Genomic DNA, 21,804 nt, shown 5'->3' on the forward strand with positions numbered 1-21,804 from the left:
ACCTTTATTTTGAAGTAGATGTCCTTTTCTAGTTTGATGCTTTAGGAATTTGTAAATATGTAAGATACACACACACACAAATTGTAAGTATATAAAATGCATAAAAAGTTTAATTTTTGAACTCTTACTTTGAGGTTTGCAGTCAGACCCTTATGTCACTTTTTTTTTAAATTAATAATCTCAGTGATGACAGTCTTTCTTGCTGGAAGAAGGATCCTTTTTTTTTTTTTTTTTTTAGTTAGCTGAAAGTCATTTGGATAAAGTAGGTAAATGAGGTTAACATTACCCTTTAAAAAAAAGGCCCAATGATTATTGAATAATCTGACTTTTTCTGGCTTGTGTGCTTCTTTTAAAGTAACTATTTTGAAGGACAGTGGTGATGTGAATTTGTAAATTCTGCATATTTTTAAAAGAGGTTACTTTTTATTTAGGGCATTTATTTTAGGTAGCTAATTTTTGGGGGCGCGGGTCAGAAGTAGGCAAGAAGGATAACAGACCTACAGTCATGTTATATTTTTAATAAGGTGTTTATTGTATTATTTCAAGGCTATAAAAGAATTGGGTGAAGTAAAAGCTTTTGAAGGTACATAATTTCTATTAAAATACATTAAAGCTTTCTGTAATTTTACTTTATTTCACTGTAGTTGAATTCTTTTAATGAGTATTTTTTTGGGGGAACTTACAGGTCATAAGCCGTAGTTCATCAGCAAAGACTGATGAATATTTACTTCTTCCAAAAATAAATTAGCAATGAAAATCCTTTCCTGAAAAAGTTATTTGAATGATATCAATAGGTATCTTGTTTGAGTTCAAACAAAATTAACTTTTTAAAGAAGTTAATTTTGATTTTTCCTTGTTACATATAATTCTACTGATATATTTATTCAGGAATATTTCCTAAGTTTAAGAAAATGAATGTTTTTATTCCAGTTAATGGCCAACCAAGACCCCTTGAATCAAGTCAGGTGAAATACCTTCGTCGAGAACTGATAGAACTTCGAAATAAAGTGAATCGCTTACTGGATAGTTTGGAACCACCTGGAGAACCAGGCCCGTCCTCCAGCATTCCTGAAAACGGTAGACCATGAAGTCATTTTATTCTCATTTATCCTACTTATGACTTTTTGCAGATTAAAAAAAAAATTCTTCAGCAGGAGTAAAATGGTACCTCCATTGTCACCCTTTCTTACTTCTATATCTGTGCTAATATTCAATATCTGTTTTCCCAAACCTGGCTGTTCATCAAGATTGTTGTTGTGGTAGTCACTCAGTTGTGTCTCACTCTTTGCGACCCCATGCACTGGAGCCCACCAGTCTCCTATGTCCATGGAGTTCTCCAGGCAAGAATACTGGAGTGGGTTGCCACACTCTTCTCCAGGGGATCTTCCTGACCCAGGGATCGAACCCAGGTCACCCACGTTACAAGCAGATTCTTTACTGTTTGAGCTACCCGGGGAACCTTGATTATAGGGAGATTTTATTATACCAGTTCCTGGATCTCATCACAGACTTCCTGGGGAGCAGGGCCGGGAATCCCATTGTTAAAGTGCTGTCTGCGTGATTGTTTTACAGGTAGTCTTAGACTCCTGGGTTATGACATAGGTCAGTTTTCAAATCCCTTTGACTCTTGAACCCTTTTTAATGTTAAAGTTAATGAACCTCAGAAATGGAAATCATTTCTTGAGTTTTATGTGATATATGAAGTAGTTTCAAGTAAAGGTAATTGTAGATTAGTACATTCAAATGTTGTAATGTTTATCTTAAGCACAGTGTTCATAATATGCAAAAAAATATTTTTTTCCCATTTTACAGACATACTATTTATGTTATGATAAATATGGCATACTATTTATGTTCTGTTATGACAGATTTGGAACTGAAAGTAGTTTGGGGACCAAATATTAAATGTAGACTGAAATTTAAATATGGCTTGAAAGTAGATTTTTAAAACTTGCCTTCTCAACTTTTAATATTCTTAGATGTTACACTTTAAAAATATACACTTTTAAAAAACCACTTTTGTGTTTGCATGTAAGTTTCATAGGTTTTATAGATTCTGGATTACTGGCTATAAAGGGCTTAATAGAAGATGATTTTGTGGAAAAGTAGCATTATATAATCTCTTGCAACCTTTAGATTCTGAAATACTCTAAATTTTGGAGTTTAATTTATAGTTATAGTTTAAATAAAGATGCCTTTCCCAATCATTTCCTGCTTTCTCCAGCCATATGAAATTGTGTTAATGGTAGATGACCTGATAAATATTTGGTGATTAATTAGTAATTTCTAGTTCTACCTCTAGATTTTAGAACATATTAAAAAGATTTGCTGAGATACAATGAGATCTTTACAGCCTCTTTATGATAAAGCCTTTGTATTCAGGTTAAAGCATATTGCCTTTTCCTGACCTGTCTCTCCACATAAAAATGAAAACTTTGACCGTTTTCCTAGAAGAAATCATAGATGTCGATATAACAACACTTGCATATAATTTTAGGGGCTTGAAGCATCTATAGAGTATTATGAAAGAAAGAAAGAAAGTCAAGTCACTTAGTCGTGTCCCACTCAGTCGTGTCCCACTCTTTGTGACCCCGTGGTAGCCTACCAGGCTCCTCCGTTCATGGGATTCTCCAGGCAAGAGTACTGGAGTGGGTTGCCATTTCCTTCTCCAGGGGATCTTCCCGACCTGAACCCGGGTCTCCGGCAATGCAGGCACATGCTCTACCATCTGAGCCACCAGAGAAGTCTTAGATCAAAATTCAATAAGTAGAGCCAGTACTGTGTAGAAATTACCTATAGATTTATAAGCTTTTTGTTTTTGGTGGAACAGCCTTTCTGTTCATTACTTCTTGCCACATACTGCTTTTCTTTATGAGTTTAATTCCATGTGTTCATATGTTTTATTGTTCACCTCTCACCTGTGTTAATGGAAAGAGATGTTAAAAATTGGTTTCTCCTCTGCATGTTGGAAATTATTTCATATATTGTTTCTTTATGTGGCCATCCTTCTAGTTATTGTGTCTTGAGTTGCCTAATGAACTGAATATGACATTCTGTGTTTTATTTTTATAGACAGTTATAGTTTATTTTTTGTTTCCTCTCCTATACTTAGATTGCTTAACTCTTGATCCCGCTTCATTTTATGAAGTTTCCTAAGCTTTTAAGCTGTTAGAACATATTCTGATTTAGTAATCTTCTCAAGGGGGTCGGGGGGAACCAAAAACATAAAATAAGCTGCATCAGAAACTTTCAGAAACATCAGAAAAGTCTAGTTTACCAGAAAAAAGTACCGGTCAGCTGTCAGAGCTCTTTAGAATCCTGTGGCTTGCCCTCGCCCAAAACATGCAGCTACCTATGTCCTTCAGCACTCTGCCTCTGTAGTGGACTTGTTGGACAGTTGCTTTCCTCTGTGAGACAGATGATGTGTAGGTCACCTTCAGTACTGGATTGACCTGTTGCAGTATCTGTGCAGTAGCTACTGGAGCAGGTAGTAGGCTAGTGGGTATATATTGTGTTTCCTGATGAATTTAGTTTGCCATAAGTGGAAGGATACATAGGTAGTGAAAGATAGCAGTGTGAAGGGAAATAATCCTAAAATTGGTGTCATATGCTCTTGGGATATGGTCTTGGAATTGAAGGAGGGAAGTTGGTGAGGACGATGGATGACTGGCAGACATTTTAAAGGAGTACTTACAAAAGTTTTCCTACTGAGATTTAGGAGATACTAATGTAACTAGAGGAATGATAAGAATAAAAGAGCTGCAAGCCCATGTGTGCTTATAGTGCACTTGGTTCATAATATTTTTTCATAAGATCAATTTTGGTCATGATCACAGAGATGATCTAATGCTCATTTACTTGGTTGGTAATAGAAAGGAATTGATAACATCAGTTACTTCAGTAAATGGTTAGCAGTTTTCTTTTACTTGTTTAGTTTGTTTTATTTGTAATATTGTTTTATGTGTTGGCCTTAAGTATTTGTAATATTTTTTTATGTGTTGGCCTTAAGTATTTGTAATATTTTTTTATGTGTTGGCCTTAAGTATTTGTAATATTTTTTTAATATTACACGTTTCTGTTTATAAAATGTATGGTATTCTTGAATCTGTTTTCTTTCACAAGGTGGTAGTATAAATGCGTGTTCAGAACCTTAGTATCCTTAGAAGAAAAGTGTGTGGTTTAAAATTTTTCCTGCTTATAATGTTTAAAATTCTACTTTGCAAAATATTTTATTATGGAAAAATTTTAATATATATGAAAGTAGGCATAATGGTATAATGAACCCCATGAACCCTCACAACTTCACCAGTTGTCAACTCACAGTATCATGCCATCTATACTCACACATTTCCACTCCTCCTATGTTATTCTGAGCACATTTCAGACACATATCTTTTATCTGTAATAAGTATTTTAAAGGAAGACGTTGTAAATTAAAATATGTGTTGGCTTGAGGTTTCCATGTACCGACAGATAAAGAACCAATAGATAAGTAGAAGTAAAGCATAAAAGTTGATAATCATAACTTTATTTAAAAAGGTTTTTATCCTTTTAGAAAATAAAGCATTAGTGCACAGTATGTGTCTGATACTAGGATATATGTCATAGCACTCCAAAAAGAACGGTAAAATGTTTCTCTGTGTAAAGATGCTTGTATTTTTTTTCTCATCTGATAATTCTTAAGAACGTACATAGATAAAATTTTTTATAAAAGCTATTACTTATCTTTCATTTCTTTTTGACCTTGCCCCCCATTTTACAAAAAGTATAAATAGCAACAAAGAAGAAAGGAAGATTATAATCTTGTACTCAGAGATACCCTCACCATTCCAGACTTTATGCACATATGTATTTTGCTATCATGTATTTTTTAGGCCTTATTGAATATAGATAAAATAGAAACAAGTTTTTGGTTATTTCTTTTATAGATACTGTGGATGGTAGGGAAGAAAAGCCTGCTGCTGCTGATTCTTCTGGTAAACAGTCTACTCAGGTTATGGCAGCAAGTATGTCAGCTTTTGATCCTTTAAAAAACCAAGATGAAATCAATAAAAATGTCATGTCAGCGTTTGGCTTAACAGATGATCAGGTTTCAGGTAAGTTAGTGCCTTCCTTGCATCCTTTATTCTCCCTCTCCTTCCTTTCTTCCCCTTCCTTCTTTAATAGAAGATAACTTGCAAATGGTGAAGTGCTCAAATCTTACGGGTTCATTTTAGGAAGTCTTTACGTATGTATACACTATGTAAAACACCAGCAAGGTCAAGATGCAGATGGTTTCCAGCTCCTGCAAAGCTTTCTCATGCCCTCTCTCAGTCAGTAGAACGCTCCTCTTTAAAGAATAAACCTGTGATTGGTTCAAGTAACTTTTATCAAAAGTAGAATTCAGAGGGTTTATTTTTTAAAAAATATGAATCATTTTATGATCTTATTTCAGATTTCTTGCTGGACCTAAATTATGTTTGATGGTTTAATCTCTCTTCTGATCTTAAATTAGGGAAATTTAAATGTAGAGTTCTGGACAGTTTAGTGTAGAAAGTGCTTTTATTTGAATGTTCTTAACCTTAAAACAGTGTCTTTATTGTACTTTCTTTGTATATTTTGGGCATCATTTCTTCAACATTTTTTCTGCTTTTTCTCTTGGGATTCCTATTACACATCCATTGGAGAGCTTGATGTTATCCCATGGGTTTCTGAGGTTCCTTTTTCTTCACTCTTTTTTCTCTATGTTGTTCTGATTGAATGATTCCTGTTGATCTCTCTTTAAGTTCACTAGTGTTTTTCCTTTCATTGCCAATCTGCTGTTAAACCTTTCTAGTGAATTTTCCCTTTCATTTATTGTGCTTTCAGCTCTAGAATTTCCATTTGGTTGTTTTTATAGTTTTATTTTTTTTTCTGTTAAGATTCCTTACCTTTTCATTCATTAATATTGTTTTAGTATTAATCACTCAGTTGTATCTGACTCTGCAAACCCACCAGGCTCCTCTATCCGTGGAATTCCCCAGGCAAGAATAGTGAACTGGGTAGCCATTCTCTTCTCTAGGGGATCTTCCTGACCCAGGGATCAAACCTGGGTCTTCTGCATTGCAGGCAGATTTTTATCATCTGAGACACCAAGGAAGCCCTTAGGTGGTTAAGATTGTATTTCTCTTCAATTTATTAAGGTATTTTTGTTTTAGATTCTTGTGAGGATTTTTTGTTACTGTTGCTCTAATATTTATTCACACTACTCCCGTTTTCACCCAGAGTGAAGCCGCTGACTGCTTCAGCTCTGACTCAGCTCTGCTCAGTCCTTTCAGCTCTAGATGCTGCTTTTTATTCTGTACCCTCTTGGTGTCACCCTCTCTCCACCTAATTCTGTGGTCAGCTCGGGCTTTGGAGCTTATATTCAGATTTTAGATCTCATTTCTTCTCGTTCCTTCCTGAATGGATTTTCCTCAAATTTCTAGCTATGTAGCCAACCATGAAGTTAACACTGGTTTTCTGCAGTTGAAACTGCAGAGATCACAGTTTGCTGTTCTTACCCATTGTAATTCCATTGAGGGTAAACTCTTTCCTGGTGTTCGCCAACATTTGGCTGACTTCCAATAATTTCAAGTAGTTGTTTTCGTCTTCTTTGACCAGGGTTTTAAATTGTTATTTTGGGGGAGGTTTCACCTGATCAGTTTACTTTGTCATTATCAGTAACTGAAAAAATAGGATTTTCTATTAATTTTTTTTTCTTTGAGACTTTTATGGGGTTATTTATCAAAGAGAATTGTGTGTGTAACATTCTGGAAAAGACAGCTACTTGTATATCATGTATGTTGTTGGCAAAAGAAGACATCAGATAAGTGGTCTATCTGAAAAACAGAAACTTTTTGTAGATTAACTGAAACACAAGTTAATATTACAGCTTCTTAATATTTAAGACTTCAGGATAAGCCAGGTGGAGGGAGTAAATAGTTATATATGAAGTTAGGCTTAAATGTTTAAGAATATAGTATAGACCAGAATAATATGATTACTATGATTCATATTGTATTTGAAGGCCATTTTTCTGGTAGCTTTGTATATTGAATTGAAGTAGGAAAAACTACACATAGAAAATGCCAGGGTTCTTTGTAGTTACTTGGGTTATGATGTGAAAAACTCAGTAGCAGTAGTGAATGTAGACATGGGAAGGAGGGATAAAATATTAACGATAGGATAAGCAACATTAATAGCTTACATGCAGGGGAGAAAAGAATGGAAGTAATATTTTTTTAGAATAATAACATAGTGTCTTTGTGTTATCTGTGTTACCCTTCTTGGGGATGTGTGTGTATGTATTTGTCTAATGTTGATAAATATCAGTGAAATGGTGGTGCACAGCAGTGATCATACATTTTACTCTGGCACTCATCAGTTTCTCTTGCACTACCAGTACCGTTATCCTAGTTTTAGGTTCTCATGAATACCTGAACTGTCAGCTTCCAACTGTATGCCTGATACAGTGCTAGTAAGTTTTGGGTTAGACCAGTTGAAAGGATAGAGGTTTGGCCTCAGGGAAATTAGTCTGCTACTAATAACAAGTACTTATGTAGGGCTTTTTAAGTGGTAATCACTTTTATAAGTTCTTGTTATATAATCACTTTAAAATTTTCATTTAAAATACATTTTATATTAGCCATATTGATATATTTAATATATTTTAACAATATTTTAATGTTTATTTTTAATATATATTTTTGTTGAGGTATAGCTGATGCTATGATATTATGTGAAGTTTCAGATGTTCAACATAGTGATTTACAATTTTTAAAGGTTATGTTTTACTTATGGTTATTATAAAATATTGGCTATATTTTCTGTGATATAATATATTCTTATAGCTTACTTACTGTATATATAATAGTTTAGACCTCTTAATTCCCCTATGCCTCTTGCCCCTCCCCATAAAATTACTTTTATAAGCACTTGCTATAAGCTCTTATTAACTCATAATCCTTATGTAATCTTATGAAGTAGGAATTAGTATTGCTTTTGTTACAGATGAGGAAACTGAAGCACAGAAAGAGATCAAGTAGCAAGCCTGGATTTACAGAGCTACTAAGTGGCAGCATTGGGATTTGAACCGAGGCAGTCTGGCTCCAAAACCAGTGTTTCTAATCATACTATTCTGTATTGCACAAACAAAAATAACTTAAACAAATTTTTGTCTTCAGAATGTCTGTTTTGCTCATTATATAGTATTAGAACTACAGCAGATTCTCTCCATTTACTTCTTTGTTCATTATTTTAAAAGAATTTTGAGTGGTTCCATGTATATTTTAAGATGTAGACTTTGTGAGACAGAATCAGAAAGGTGCCTGGCCAAAAGAACTCCTAGTCTAAGAGGGAAGACTTTTCTGTTTAAAAATGCAGAGTGGAAGTTGGTAAAGTCTTAATAGACGTATACTCTATAGAAGTTCACAAGTGGAGAAAAGTATTTTTGAGTGAAGAAAGCTCACTAGAAGTGTGGAGGACTATTTAAGGAATGTTTTAGATAGGTAAAACTGGTACTGTGGAAGGAATGGCAATTAATGATCACTTGGGGGAATGAATAGGATTGTACAAAGGGGTGGATATTTTGCAGTGCAGAGGTGAGTTTAAGACTCAGGAATGTAGCACTACACTCTATAGGGAAGGATTTCTAGTCGTAGCTTTGGATTCTTGTGAGATTGGAGCAAAGGAAAAAAGTATATATACACACATCAGTTTAGAAGGCTGCCTTTGGGTTATGCTTATTCTGTAGTACTTTACTTTTAGTCTCTTAACCAAATTTACTAATTGAGCTTGTTGGGGACAGATCTTATATTAGAAACTGAGCTGACTTTTCATGACCACCCAGGGCCTCCCAGTGCTCCTGCAGAAGACCGGTCAGGAACTCCCGACAGCATTGCTTCCTCCTCCTCCGCAGCTCACCCACCAGGAGTTCAGCCACAGCAGCCACCATATACAGGAGCTCAGACTCAAGCAGGTCAGAGTGAAGGTAAAATAGAGCTTAAAGCACATGTGCGGAAAGTTACATGTGCAGAAATGTTTATTATGACATTTTTGGTAATGGTGAAAAGCTTACATGTTCATTCATGCTGTGAACACAATTGTCAATATTTTTGACGTACTGATGTAGTATGCTTTCGGGTTAAAAAACTGAATAGAACAATGTCAGGTATGCTTCTGAACATTGAAAAGAAAAAAAAACCTAAAGTATAAGGCATAATTTTTAGGTTCTATTTTATTTCCTTCTCCCCTCCCGTCTTGCAACTGTGTATTATTTTTGTAATTTAAAAAGATTTAAAAAACAAAGGTAAAGCATAACTTCAGTTTTTTTTTTAAAGATAAATAGCCCTTTATATTTTTATGCAGTTAGCAATAAGTCTTTTATAGAAAAAGCAGTGTATTTTAAATCAGACTTTTTCCTCTCTAAATATCACGTCCTCAGATGAGCAGTTTAATCTCTCTGGGTTTTGATATTCTCCCACAGAAAAGTGAACCGAATCAGTGGTTTTCAGAGAATGTCTTAAGTCCTAAATGAAACAGAATGTAAAAAAGCTCAGTCATTAAACAAGTAAGGGGTCATTGCTGTTGTTGAAGGAAATTGCAAGTGCAGAATAGCAGACACTGAGGTGCCTCATTGAAACCCTTGGAAGCGCTGCAGAACATGCCCTCAGACTTACTGATTTAGGGTTCCTTCTAGATGGTCAGATAGTCTTTCTTTGAATTGCCTGTGCATGTTAGGCCTTTTAAAGCCCCATATTTTACTTTAAAGGTCACCAGGTGGTGCTCTATCTGTATAAAGGGGTCAGGTAGTGTGATAAGATGTATTTTCAGCACCAGAAGCAAGTGACTGAGTTTATCAGTCAAGTTAAGTAAATCTCCCAAAACAGCCTTAAATGAAGGGGCACTTTTGTAATAGATTCTTAATTATTTTGGGTACTTTTAGATTTGTCCCGTTGGATGAATTGGATGAATGGTAGTGATAGGAACCAGCAGGTGTCATTTTGCTGAGAAATGAGTAGTTTGGGAAGAATTTTCTTATTGTTGAAGCCTCTTCTCAACCAACTTTAGTTCTAGTCTTTTCTTTTGTACCAAGGTGCAGCTGCCAGAACTGGACCAGTTAGAATTGAAGCAGATGTGTCTGAAACAGGGAAAAGCAGAGTTTGGATATGATGGGAGTTTAATGGCTATATCAGGTGAACTAACATCTTTAAAAAAGAAAAAAGCAACCCATTTTTAGCCACGTATACGGCTGTAGGATGGGAGTTGGAAGGGTAATTGTACCAAATTATGTTTGCTGTTCACTTATAAAGGAAAGGGATTTAAGGATCTGCTAATAATATCTCAAATTATTCTTTCAAGGGTTTATCTTAATTGAAAGTTTATTTTCAGATAGGTAAATTTTAAAAATATAAAAGGATATACAGTGGAAATTGGAAAATGCTATCTCTCACTTCTGACACCCAGCAACCAAGTTCCCTTTTTCCGAGTCATCAGATTGACACCATATGGTGGCATTAATTATATGCCTTCTTAAAGCTGTTACTTTTTAGTGTACATTAAAACTTACAGTAGAAAAAATTGTATAGTTACTAATGTGACATCAGTCAATAGATTAGCATTTTAGAGGTGAATCTCTAGATCATTGGTGTTCAAAAGAAATACTGTGGAAGCTATATATGATTTTAAATTTTCTACTAGCTGCATTAAAAAAATTTTTTAATGGTAAAATTAATTTTTGTTATATATTTAATTTAATCTCGTATATCCAGTGTATTAGCATGTAATCATTATTAAAAACATTCTGGTTTTCATACTACATATTGGAAATCTGGAGTGTGACTGATTTGAAACACTTCACAATACGTATAGCATATCATGGTTAAGACTGGCTACTTTAATGAATACCTTTTGATATATGCGAAATATATAATGAGTTCCTGGTATCACCATTTAGTTAGATCAGCTGCTGGTTATGCTTTGAGCAGAATAACCAACAGAAGTACAAATCTATTACTAATAATTAACATATAAATCTCTTAGAATGTGAAATAATAATCTAAAATAAATAATTCTGAGTTATTTAAATTCCATAAGAGGGATCTTGGATTTGTAAATTTTTTTCCTAAGGATTTAAGTCTTAATATATTGTTCATTTAAAAGGATCAACAAAATGTTAAGCGTCATGAAAAGAAACAAAATGGACAGTATTATCCTTTTTCAGTGAAGCAAGTGCTTCTGTTACTGGAAAACTATGTGACTTGAGTAGTTGCCAAAAACACAATAAAGTGGTGAGGATACAGAGAAGAGCACTTAAAAGTCAATGAAGACTAGAAAGTATTGCTATTTGAGAAGCAAAAAGATGACAAAGATATAATTGGAATCTGTAAAATCATATGCTAATATAATGGATAAGTAGCTTTTATTATGTAAATTGTAAAATTTGTATGTTTTGAAACATACAAAAGTAAAGATAACTTCATGTTTCTTTCATGTAGCTTAATGTTTTAACATTCCAGCTTTCTTGTCCCGTATCCCCCCCAGCTTTTCACTCAGCCATTTCAGTATGCATGTCTAAATGATATTCTTTTCTTTTTAATGTCACCACCATGTCACTATTTACCTAACAATATTATGGTTCTTTTTAAAAATATTTTATTGAAGTATGGTTGATTTACAATGTTGTGTATTTCTGCTATACAGCAAAGTCACTCAGTTATACATGTATATATTCTTTTTCATTATGGTTTAAGTGATTAAGTGATTCCTAATGTCAGCACATACTATATTTGAATTTTCGTAGTTGTCTCATAGTTACTTTGTTACATTTGGGGGCTTTTTCAAATTAAGAGTCTCCCAAGATTCACATTTTTCATTTAATTATGTGTCTTAAGTCTTTTATTTTTTTAATAGCTGTCAACCCTACATGTTTCTAAAGTCAAAACTATGTATGTGAACGTGCTGTTTAACAGTTTATGCTAAAACATAGATACTTAAAACAGCAAAAAATTATTATCTCACAGTTTCAGAATCAAGGATCTAGGAGAAGCTTAGCTTGAAGGTTTTGGTTAAGGGTTTCTTGTGAGGTTACAGTCATCTGAAGCTTAATTTGAACTGAAGAATTCATATCTTAAGATGACTCCTTCATACGGTTGTTGGCAAGAGACTACATTTCTTCACCAAATGGATCTCATGGGCTTCCTGGGTGACTTCATGACACGGAAACTTCCACCAGAGCCAGTGGTCAAGACAGAGTAAAAGGAGATATTTGTCTTTTTCAACTTGTCCTCAGAAATGTCCTCAGAAATATCATTTCATGTATTCTAATGGTATATGTTGTTCTGTCACCCAGTCCTGTCTGACTCTGTGACCCCATGGACTTCAGCATGCCAGGTCCTAATGGTATATATATAGATCAGCCTGATTCAGTGTGAGGGGACTACACATGAGAATGAATACACATGTATTTATTGCTTGTTGTTTGCCATTTTTTTGTATGGTGGAGTTAATCTTTCTAATTTCTAAAAATATGAGGATACCAACCCATTATCTTATATTATACCTGTGCAGGAGTCATTGAGGGTCATTATAGAGGCTGACTACCAATCTGTGTCACACATATAGTACCAGAATCCTCACCATTACTCTTTGCTTCATCCTATTCTCTTTCTCCTAGGTAATATGTTTTATTGCTTTTACTTTTTTCTATCATCGATTCTGAAAATACAATGCACAAAACATAGCTTATATATATATATATATTCCCCCCCCCCCCCCCCCTCAAATCATAAACTTACGGTGAACTATGTTGGCACATTGCTTTTTCACTTAATATATCCTGTAGCTTTCTCCTTCAATTAGGTCAGGTTGTTCCTCCTCATTTACAACTGAACACAGACTTCTTAATTTTCAGAATACTGTGACAGAGAATGAGAGTTCCATTTTGGACTTGAAGGAAGTGTGTTTAAAATAAGAGAAGTACTTTGTTGAGATAGTGTTTAATCCCCAGGGCATTTTCACAAGGAGTTTGAAGCAAATTAAGAAAAAAATGGAGCACTTGCTTCAAGAAGAGTTGTAGTACCTGTTACTTTTTATTGAGGAAAATGATTTGACTTAAAATTTTGAGTGGGGAGTTTCTGGGCTCCTTGGCAGCAGTCTACTGTATGGAGCTTTAATCTCAGACTTTTTGATGATACCTAAGTTAATATTTGTATTAAATGAGATAACATGTATGAAACTCCTTAAATAGCAATCTAGAGTTATGCCTGGGTTTTGGTGATGGTTCTTACTAGCTATGATGCATAGACCCCAGGTAAGTTGCTTATTCTTTTTTATACCTGAAATAGGGACTGCTAATGAGGTTGACTTTTCCCTTCATATATTCATTGCATGTTCTTTGCTCATTTTTGTATTGTAAAGTTAATCCTTCTGTTTTGTAAGAATTAGAACCCATTGTCAAATGCTACATGTATTTCCCCCCTTTATCATATTTCTGTATCAGATCCTTGTCACTTCTGTTCCAAAATTTAGTTTTGAGATATAATCTAGGCAACTTGAGATACAGTTAAGGCAGTATCTTCTAAAAGGTGGTTAGCTTCTGTAGTAGTTTTTATGTTGTCTATAAATCTCAAAGTGTTAAGAAAGTGTTTAACAAACTTCTTGTCGGTTTTTGTATTTGGGAAGAGGATTAATAACTTAAAAATAAGCAAATTTTTCTTTTTTTTGAAAAATTTTAATTGGAGGATAATTGCTTTACAATGCTGTATTACTTTCTGTTGTACGACTGTGTGAATCAGCTATAAGCATATGTATATCCCCTCCCTTTTAAGCCTGCCTGCCCCCCGCACCCCACCGTGCTCATCCCAGCCCTCTAGGTCATCACAGAGCACTGAGCTGAGCTCCCTGTGTTATACAGCAGCTTCCCACTAGCTGCTTTGCATGTGGTAGTGTATATATGTCAGTGCTACTCTTTCAGTTTTATTCCTATCATGAAAGCATACCACTACTTGCTAGGAAAGAAGCTAGCTGTCAGTAGGGGCATAACGTATTCAGTGCTGCAGTACAGAAGACTGGACACCCCGTCTAGTAAAGTGGGTTTCGTCTTGAGATTTCAGCTGTGAGAACTAGCTATTTCCTGTACCTCAGTTTGAATGGCACTAGATAATGCATTGACTTTTAGTCACTGTCTTTTTCTGCTGAAAGTATACTATTTACCTATAGTCTTTTGATTAACAGTAGGTAATTTGAATACTTTTAAAGTATCAGCAACATAAAGTTGTTTTAAAGATTTAAATACTAGCTAGGTTTTTAAAAAATTTAAGTGCTAGTTAGATATTACAGCAAGTTTTATTGCTGCTCTAGGCATTAGATCTAGGCATTAGATCTAGGCATTGGAACAACTGTAAGTGGTGTAGAGAGGTTTAAGATGTGAACCAGTAAGTACTTACATGTTTGGAAATCACAGCAGCTATTCATGGTATTTGTCCCTTTTTTCACATTTTTCTTTATTGATTTTTACTGAACATTAGTAGTACATATCTTTTGGCAGTTGAGTTTGAAAACCTTTGTTTTTTGGAGTTCTGAAGTAACCACTCATTATTTGATGTCAGAGTTCTCCACAGTTAATCCACAGCAGAGTTGCCACACTTGTCAAATTGTTCTTTGTTCTCTTCTTCATAGATATTTAAAGAGGAACAAACACAATCTGTGTCTTAGTTCTCTGAGTGTATATGTGTGTGAATGGGGAGAGAATTAAAGGTGCCTTAAAGATGTTTCTCTTCTGCTGAGTTAAACCTGCCTCTGCCCTGTCTCATCCCCAGGTCAGATGTACCAGCAGTACTCGCAGCAGCCCGGCTATGGCACTCAGCAGCCACAGGCGCCCCCCCAGGCGCCGCAGCAGTACGGTATTCAGTATTCAGGTGAGCAGGTGCCCAGAGAGAGCTGTGTCTATATTCATGAAACCTTAAAATTCCTTCCTCCTGGGTCCTTGATTTGTTATAGTAAGTGTTAAGTATTTATTTTTTGGGGGGGGGGAATAACATTTGTATCATTTATTTATAAATACTTTACATAGAAATTTTACTGTAAATCACCATTTCAGTTCCAGTGGGCAGGTAAAACACAGTCATAGTAGATGATTCAGTAATAACCTGTAGTATAAAGAAGTTTTTAATATCTCCTACTCATGTGATCAACTTACCTGCTTGGTGATGTAGAGCAAAATGCACAATTTTTTTTCCTCTTTTTTATGTAGCACATTATCCCAGTGTACTGTAGTACCTGGAAAAACTTTTTAACAGTTCCCTCATATGTAAAAAGAGGTGATCTTATTAAATAAGAACCAAATTAAGCTACATAGGTTTTTAAATCTCCCAGAAGTATGTAGGAATACTAAAAACAGTCCATAAAAGTAGAGTTGTGTGAAATGTAATTCAGACAACTAAGAACATAAAAATCTCTCAGTATAGCTTTGAATATCATAATTCAAATAATTATAATTTGGGTAATTTTTACCTTTGTTATATGAGAATTTATGTTCAACTCTTATAGTCAAATATTTTAAGTATCAGAATTTCAACTAATTTAAAAAAATTACAAAAAAATTACAAAAATGAGCTGTGAACACACAATAAATACATGGGGGGAAGTTAGCCTCATTATCAGTCCCTATTTCAGGTACAGAAAGGTTAAGCAACTTACCTTGGGTCAGTACATCACAGCTAGTAGGAACCATCATTGGAAGCCAGGCATAACTCTAGAGCATTATTTTAAAAGGAGTTTTTGTACACATTCTCATTTAATATAAATGTTAACCTAGGTATCATTGAAAAGTCTGAGATTGAAGCTCCACATAGTAGACTGTTGCCAGTGAGCCAAAGGAACTCCCACTCAAAGAAGTCTAAAATCATGTTCCTCAATAGAAAATGACAGGGGACAACTATTCTTAAAGCAAGTACATTGCTCTGTTATTTTTTATTTTTCTAATCTACTTGAAACTCATTGTGAAAACACCACGCCTTCATTTAAAAGTTTCAGAGACCATGTGGTCCCCAAAGCCTAGAATGTTTATTATCTGGTCCTTTATAGAAAAACATTTGCTGACTCCCTGAATTAGACCATAAAATTCTACCATTGTAGTTTGACATATTTTAACACAAAGATTTGGATTGGATTTGCTGTAGAGTGACTTAACCTGTAGCTGCTAGTTTTTATATAAACTAGGTGGAATGAATTTAAACTTGGACTATAATATTGGGGGAAGGTTATTTTCAGAATGCAGTCTTTTAGAGAAAATCTGTTACCAATTATATATTGGCAATTTGTAGAAATAATAAGTTTTTTTCACTGTTGTCTAATCCAGGCAATTTCCATCTTCACCATGCTTCAGAATCACCTGGAGAGGTGTTTCTTAAAACTTACAGGTGCCTGAGCTCTACTCCTAGAGATCTTGTTTTATTTGGTTGAGGGTGGGGTACAGGCATTGATATCTTAAACGGTTTGCAGGTCATTCTAAAGTGTAGTGAGAATTGGGAACCACTGATCTTGTCTTACCCACTCATTTTATAAATGAGGCAACTAGGGTCCAAAGAGTTGTGATGCATCGAAGGACAAGCAGCTATTTAGTGGGGGACTAGACCAGAACCTGGTACACTTGACTTTGCAGTTAATGACTTACTTCTCTACATCATTCTCACTCTCTCAGCACCAACCAGAGCTTGGCAGACTTCTGTTATAAAAAACGAAATAGTAAATATTTTAGGCTTTATGGATCACGTGACTTTTTGTCCTTAATTTTACTTTATTCACACAACCACACAATCTCCATTTCTTGCCATTTATGGTGATTTTCACCAAAGTTATTTTGTTTTTCAAGGGAGGGGATAGTGGTGGAAGGAAGGATTTTTATATATACAGAGGTATTTTATATTATGGTCAAAGACAGTAGATTGCTAATGAAACAGCAACTTAGGCTCTTAGGCAGTATCCTCTCTCTTGAAAAATAAAGATTTAGTTGTCCCCAGAGTCTGTTGAAAAGCCAGTTTAGATATCAATTGGCAGGATGAAAACACAGCTTTTTTTTTTTTGCTCACAGTCTTAAATTGAATAGACATTTTCAGTATAAAACCTCCTGTTTCTCCAAAAACTTACAGTAAAAAAATTTTTATGTTTTTATGTAGAGGATAGAAGAAATTGTATGACATCAGTGTTTTTTCATGAATTTAGTTTGATTTAGGTGCTGCCATGAGTAAAATGCATTAGGTATTTGAGTTACTTGTTAAAAATTAAGCTTGCTCATAATGATTAGTTAGGATCTTCACTGAGTAAAGTTTAGTTCTTTTCAAAGTATTATTTTTGTATTTCTGATCCTGCTAGTCCTATTAACTTGAAATTGGGAGATATGGAAACAGTCACCTAAATACTCTGCTTGGAGACTGTTAGTGCTTGTGGTAACATTGGACCATCTTTGGCACTCTGCTGGTTTGGCAGTTTTCCTCTGACCTTTTCCAGTTTTATTCATGGACTATGTCAAAAGCTTTCTTTCATGAGTAAATTTTGAACCCAGGTTCAAGGTGAGTTCAGAATATACTCAGTTCATTGAATCCTTTTTATTTTTTTTTAATGCAGGGTTGTACATATTTTAATAATTTTCTTATGTATCTGGTATTTAATGCTGACAGGATTCCAGTCAATGGAGAGGTTTCATTGCAAGTAGCTGCAGGTGTGTTTCATGGTAGAGATAAAAGTTTTTAGTGAAGCAGACCTTTTCTTTTAAAAAGCTTTACATCCTAGTACCTAATGAATATAGATGTTCATTTTTGTGGGGCAGTATAATGTGCTTTCTGTTGTTACTGCTATTGTAAAGGCAAACCATGATACCAAATCTAAAAGATTTTAAGGATTGTGAAAATGGCACTTAATGTTTATTCTTAAATGTTTTATTAATTTTTATAGGATGAATAAGCCTAAAAAGCATCTCACTAACATAGTAAGTTGTATTTGTAGCAGCATTGTTTCATTTAAAAACATTCATTCTCTACAATGTGTTTTTATTTGGTACTGTTATTAAACAGGCCCCTCAAAACCAGGTTAATGACTAGCTTTTGCATTAATTCAGACATTTGTCCTTTGAGCATGTACTCTATACTGGGAGTTATGCTAGAACAGGCGTTTACTCTCAGGGATTATACAGTCTAGGAGGAGTTGAAGTAGAAGAAATATATATATATAGTGGTTTTCATTTTAGAGGGTTTACAAAATTGTCTAGAAAATGCTTCTTTGTTACTATATGGTATTGAAATATAAAATCCACTACTCTACTTGGTGCTTAAATACTTAGGATTAAGTTTGTTAAATTTCTCATTTATTATTATTTTTTTTGTCCATAACAGTAAGACTAATTCTCTGGAAAATGTTCACCAAAAGAAAAAGTAAGAGGTATATGTTTTGCCTTTTCAGCAGGCTATAGTCAGCAGACTGGACCCCAACAACCTCAGCAGTTCCCAGGATATGGCCAGCAACCAACTTCCCAGGCACCGGCACCTGCCTTTTCTGGTCAGCCTCAGCAACTGCCTGCTCAACCTCCACAGCAGTATCAGGCGAGCAGTTACCCTCAACAAACTTACACTACCCAAACTTCTCAGCCCACTAATTACACTGTGGCCCCTGCCTCACAACCAGGAATGGCTCCAAGCCAACCCGGGGCCTACCAGCCAAGACCAGGTTTCACCCCACCTCCTGGAAGTACCATGACCCCTCTTGCAAGTGGGTCTAACCCATATGCACGTAGCCGTCCTCCCTTTGGTCAGGGCTATACCCAACCTGGACCAGGTTATCGATAAAGAGGCTCAGTTACACTGATGAATGTAGCTGCTAGCTGTTTGCCTCCCAAAAGACTCCAATACTACTATTTTAATTTGTATTGAAGTTCAGGAATTTAAAAAGCAGAGCATTTTTTTATGATACCATTATTGCTGTTAATTGAAAGTATAATTTACTGGAAGAAAAAAGACCAAAATGGAAGTTTTTTTCCTCCCCTGCTTAGAAGTATAGCAGCTTCCTACTTATTTTGGAACACTACTCTTACATGTGTGCAAAGTGATTGATTTTCTAGCTTGCCTTGTCCAGAGGATATTAAAATGCTAGGTTGAAGTTCAGCCCTCTTACTTGGCTTTTTATTATTAACACGATGTACTAAAGTAGATCCCTTTGAGAAGACTAGCTATTATGTATAAAATGTAACATTGATAGGTTAATAAAGATGATTGAATCCATTAGTGGTCTTGTAACTTAATTTAGTCTTTGGTATTCTATATATGCGTATATATGAGAAAAATCCTTAATGATGTTTTTGGTCTTGAAATACATTTTATTTTAGGCCTTTCTATTCAAAGAAGCACAGTGCTGTTGTATTCTGTCCTGATTTTGGTTTTAAATGACAAAACTTTAAAATAGATCAAGACTAGCATTATATATAAACACAGTAGATACAATATTAAAAGATGAAAGGGAGCTTGGTAGATTCTAAACAACCTGTGAGTTTCCTTATAGAAATCAACCATTTAGAAATGAAGAACTCAGTCTTAAAAAAAACTACATCTCTTTATTGCAGAGTTTATACTGTTTGAAAAATATAAAATGAAGTATTGATAAAACTGAAGCATGTTCAAAGGTAAGCACAGAAAGGTCCTTTAAGAATGAGGGCACCAATGCAGCATTCCTGTCTTCCTCCCCAATGAAGGAGAATAATACTGTTTTAAATAAAAATAAGTCAGATTTTCATTACAGGTTGTTAGAATTAAGAAAACAGCCTCTGATACATTCATTCCCTAGAGATCTTCTGTGTAAAAATAGAGTAAATATCATAAAATGGTAGGCTTCTCATCATGGATTATCCTTTTATGCTTAGACTTTGCTACAGTCTTTGGATACAGCTTGATTAGAATTAAAAACAGTATGAACACAACTGCTTAAAGGGATAGTTTGACAAAGAACATTCAGACATTGTAGCATACTTATGGGTAGACAAAGCACAAAATACGTATTTTTGAAATAATATATCAAATTTTCAATTCCATTTTCAACTGAAATTTACTGATTCAAACAACCTTTGCAATAATTTGTAGATAATTAATGAAATGTATATTTGCATGAATGGCTATTTAAATGCTTCAAAAGTTACTCAACTGTTACTAAAAAGTTGAAGTTTAAATAAACATGTGAATATTAGGACCTTTTCTCCCCAGATATAATATGTTGATGATAATTTGATCTAATAAGTTAAGCCAAGTAGAGATTTATGGAATTAACAGTAGGAAGAGTACACAATAAATGTAAATATTTTTTTAAAGTATATTAGTTTTTTGATGTTAATTTTGTTATAAAAGTATCTCAGAACATCATTACAACAGTGTGATAAATAATATACAAATGATCTCTTAAAATACCATGAATAGGGAGCCAGCTTCCCCAAAAATGTTATTCTGTTAATATCAATATCTTGCTTTCTTAAAATGACTTTGTAAAACCTGATAAATATTCTTAGCAATCTTTCTAATAAACATCTAATATTGCTATTAGATTTTAAAATTTTATACATAGTAAACAAAAGAGCTTTAAATGCATGTGGCAAATACCATACTGTTTCCAATTATTTTTTGAAACGATGAAACAGAAGGCACTTTTGAATGTGACTGCAGCATCTACCATTTTCCAGGAATTGTGGTCCCACATTCATACCACTGGACATAATTGATTTGAGTGTGACCACCGATTTCTCCAAATTGGACTGGTTCCTGACGAACTGCTCTGAAATAGCCTAAGAGGGAAATAATTAAAATTAATAGCTGCTGTGTTATATGTTTTGTCCTCATAGATTGAAGGGTGCCTTTGAATGCTTGAAGGTTAGTCTAGGTGAAGCAGAGTGTTTTAGACAGTGGATAGCAACAGAGGCCCCAGTGTCTTTCCTGAGGTGGTAATGGTGGGCTAAACATACGGATGCCTAGGATGGGTTGGTACTATTGATACTTGAAAGCTGAAATGAAAAGGGACAGGAGTTGGAAGGGTTTTATGTTTGAGTGTCATTGACCAAGTTCAGTATACACTGTTCTACGTGAAAGTGTACTTTCTGCACATTATAGCCTAGAGGTAGTCTGAAGAAGTGACCTGGGTAGAGAGGTGTGTTGTGCTAAAATGTTAGGAAACGAAAGGGTAGGTCTAAGATTGCTAAATGTCTAGAATTAAAATTTGGTGAAATCATCCTTCAAGGACCCTACACTAAATGATTTAAAATTTTGCTGAGAATGTAAAATGTTATGGAAATAGACAGAACTTATCTTTTCTATCTAGTTCCTGTGCGGCTATAGTTTGAATTTTCTGTTAATGAGTTCACAGATCTTATTCAGTCATCTTTTACTATGGTTGCTATTTTTAATGCCAGTGACCAAAATATGTAGCTAAAAAGACCAATCAAATGATTTTAAGTATTTAACAAGTCTCTCTTGGTAGCTCCTGAGTAATAAGGGATATATAATTTACCCTCTCCTACCCTACCTGGACAGGGATTGATTTTCAGTCTTTTTAGTCCTCATGACACAGCTTGGTGCTAAAGTGTCTTTAGAAAGTTGCAGTGATTAGTCACTTCTTAGCAGAATTCTTCTATTTTAATTGTGTAGTTATATAATTATTTATAAGGCAAAAAATATTTTTCCTTTTATGACAGTAGGAAAGTGAAAGTGTGAGTTGCTCTGTTGTGTCCGACTCTTCGCAACCCCATGGACTGTAGCCCTCCAGATTCCTCTGTCCGTGGGA

General features: G+C 34.6%; 2 protein-coding genes across 24 annotated transcripts in view; one reads left to right on the top strand and one right to left on the bottom strand.

The window, feature by feature from the left end:
* TFG (TRK-fused gene) overlaps nucleotides 1-19,271 on the top strand; it is a 32,350-nt gene extending 13,079 nt beyond the window's left edge. Inside the window, exons 4-8 of one of the 4 annotated variants that reach the window (XM_027561016.1) lie at nucleotides 931-1,077; nucleotides 4,929-5,096; nucleotides 8,849-8,989; nucleotides 14,817-14,915; nucleotides 18,457-19,271. In XM_027561016.1, the coding sequence (XP_027416817.1) occupies nucleotides 931-1,077; nucleotides 4,929-5,096; nucleotides 8,849-8,989; nucleotides 14,817-14,915; nucleotides 18,457-18,836 (935 nt within the window). In that variant the 3' untranslated portion in view covers nucleotides 18,837-19,271. Of the gene's footprint in view, nucleotides 1-930; nucleotides 1,078-4,928; nucleotides 5,097-8,848; nucleotides 8,990-14,816; nucleotides 14,916-18,453 lie in introns of all 4 variants that reach the window. The other 3 variants (XM_027561182.1, XM_027561099.1, XM_027560941.1) reach the window with 3 other exon arrangements.
* A 306-nt stretch (nucleotides 19,272-19,577) lies between these two features.
* ABI3BP (ABI family member 3 binding protein) overlaps nucleotides 19,578-21,804 on the bottom strand; it is a 293,162-nt gene continuing 290,935 nt past the window's right edge. For all 20 annotated transcript variants that reach the window (XM_027560481.1, XM_027560135.1, XM_027559801.1 and 17 more), the window contains one exon: nucleotides 19,578-20,812. In XM_027560481.1, coding sequence (XP_027416282.1) covers nucleotides 20,697-20,812 — 116 coding nt within the window. In that variant the 3' untranslated portion in view covers nucleotides 19,578-20,696. The remainder of the gene's footprint in view (nucleotides 20,813-21,804) is intronic.

The sequence above is a fragment of the Bos indicus x Bos taurus genome, chromosome 1, assembly GCF_003369695.1.
Source record: "Bos indicus x Bos taurus breed Angus x Brahman F1 hybrid chromosome 1, Bos_hybrid_MaternalHap_v2.0, whole genome shotgun sequence".
Taxonomy (NCBI): Eukaryota; Metazoa; Chordata; class Mammalia; order Artiodactyla; family Bovidae; genus Bos; species Bos indicus x Bos taurus.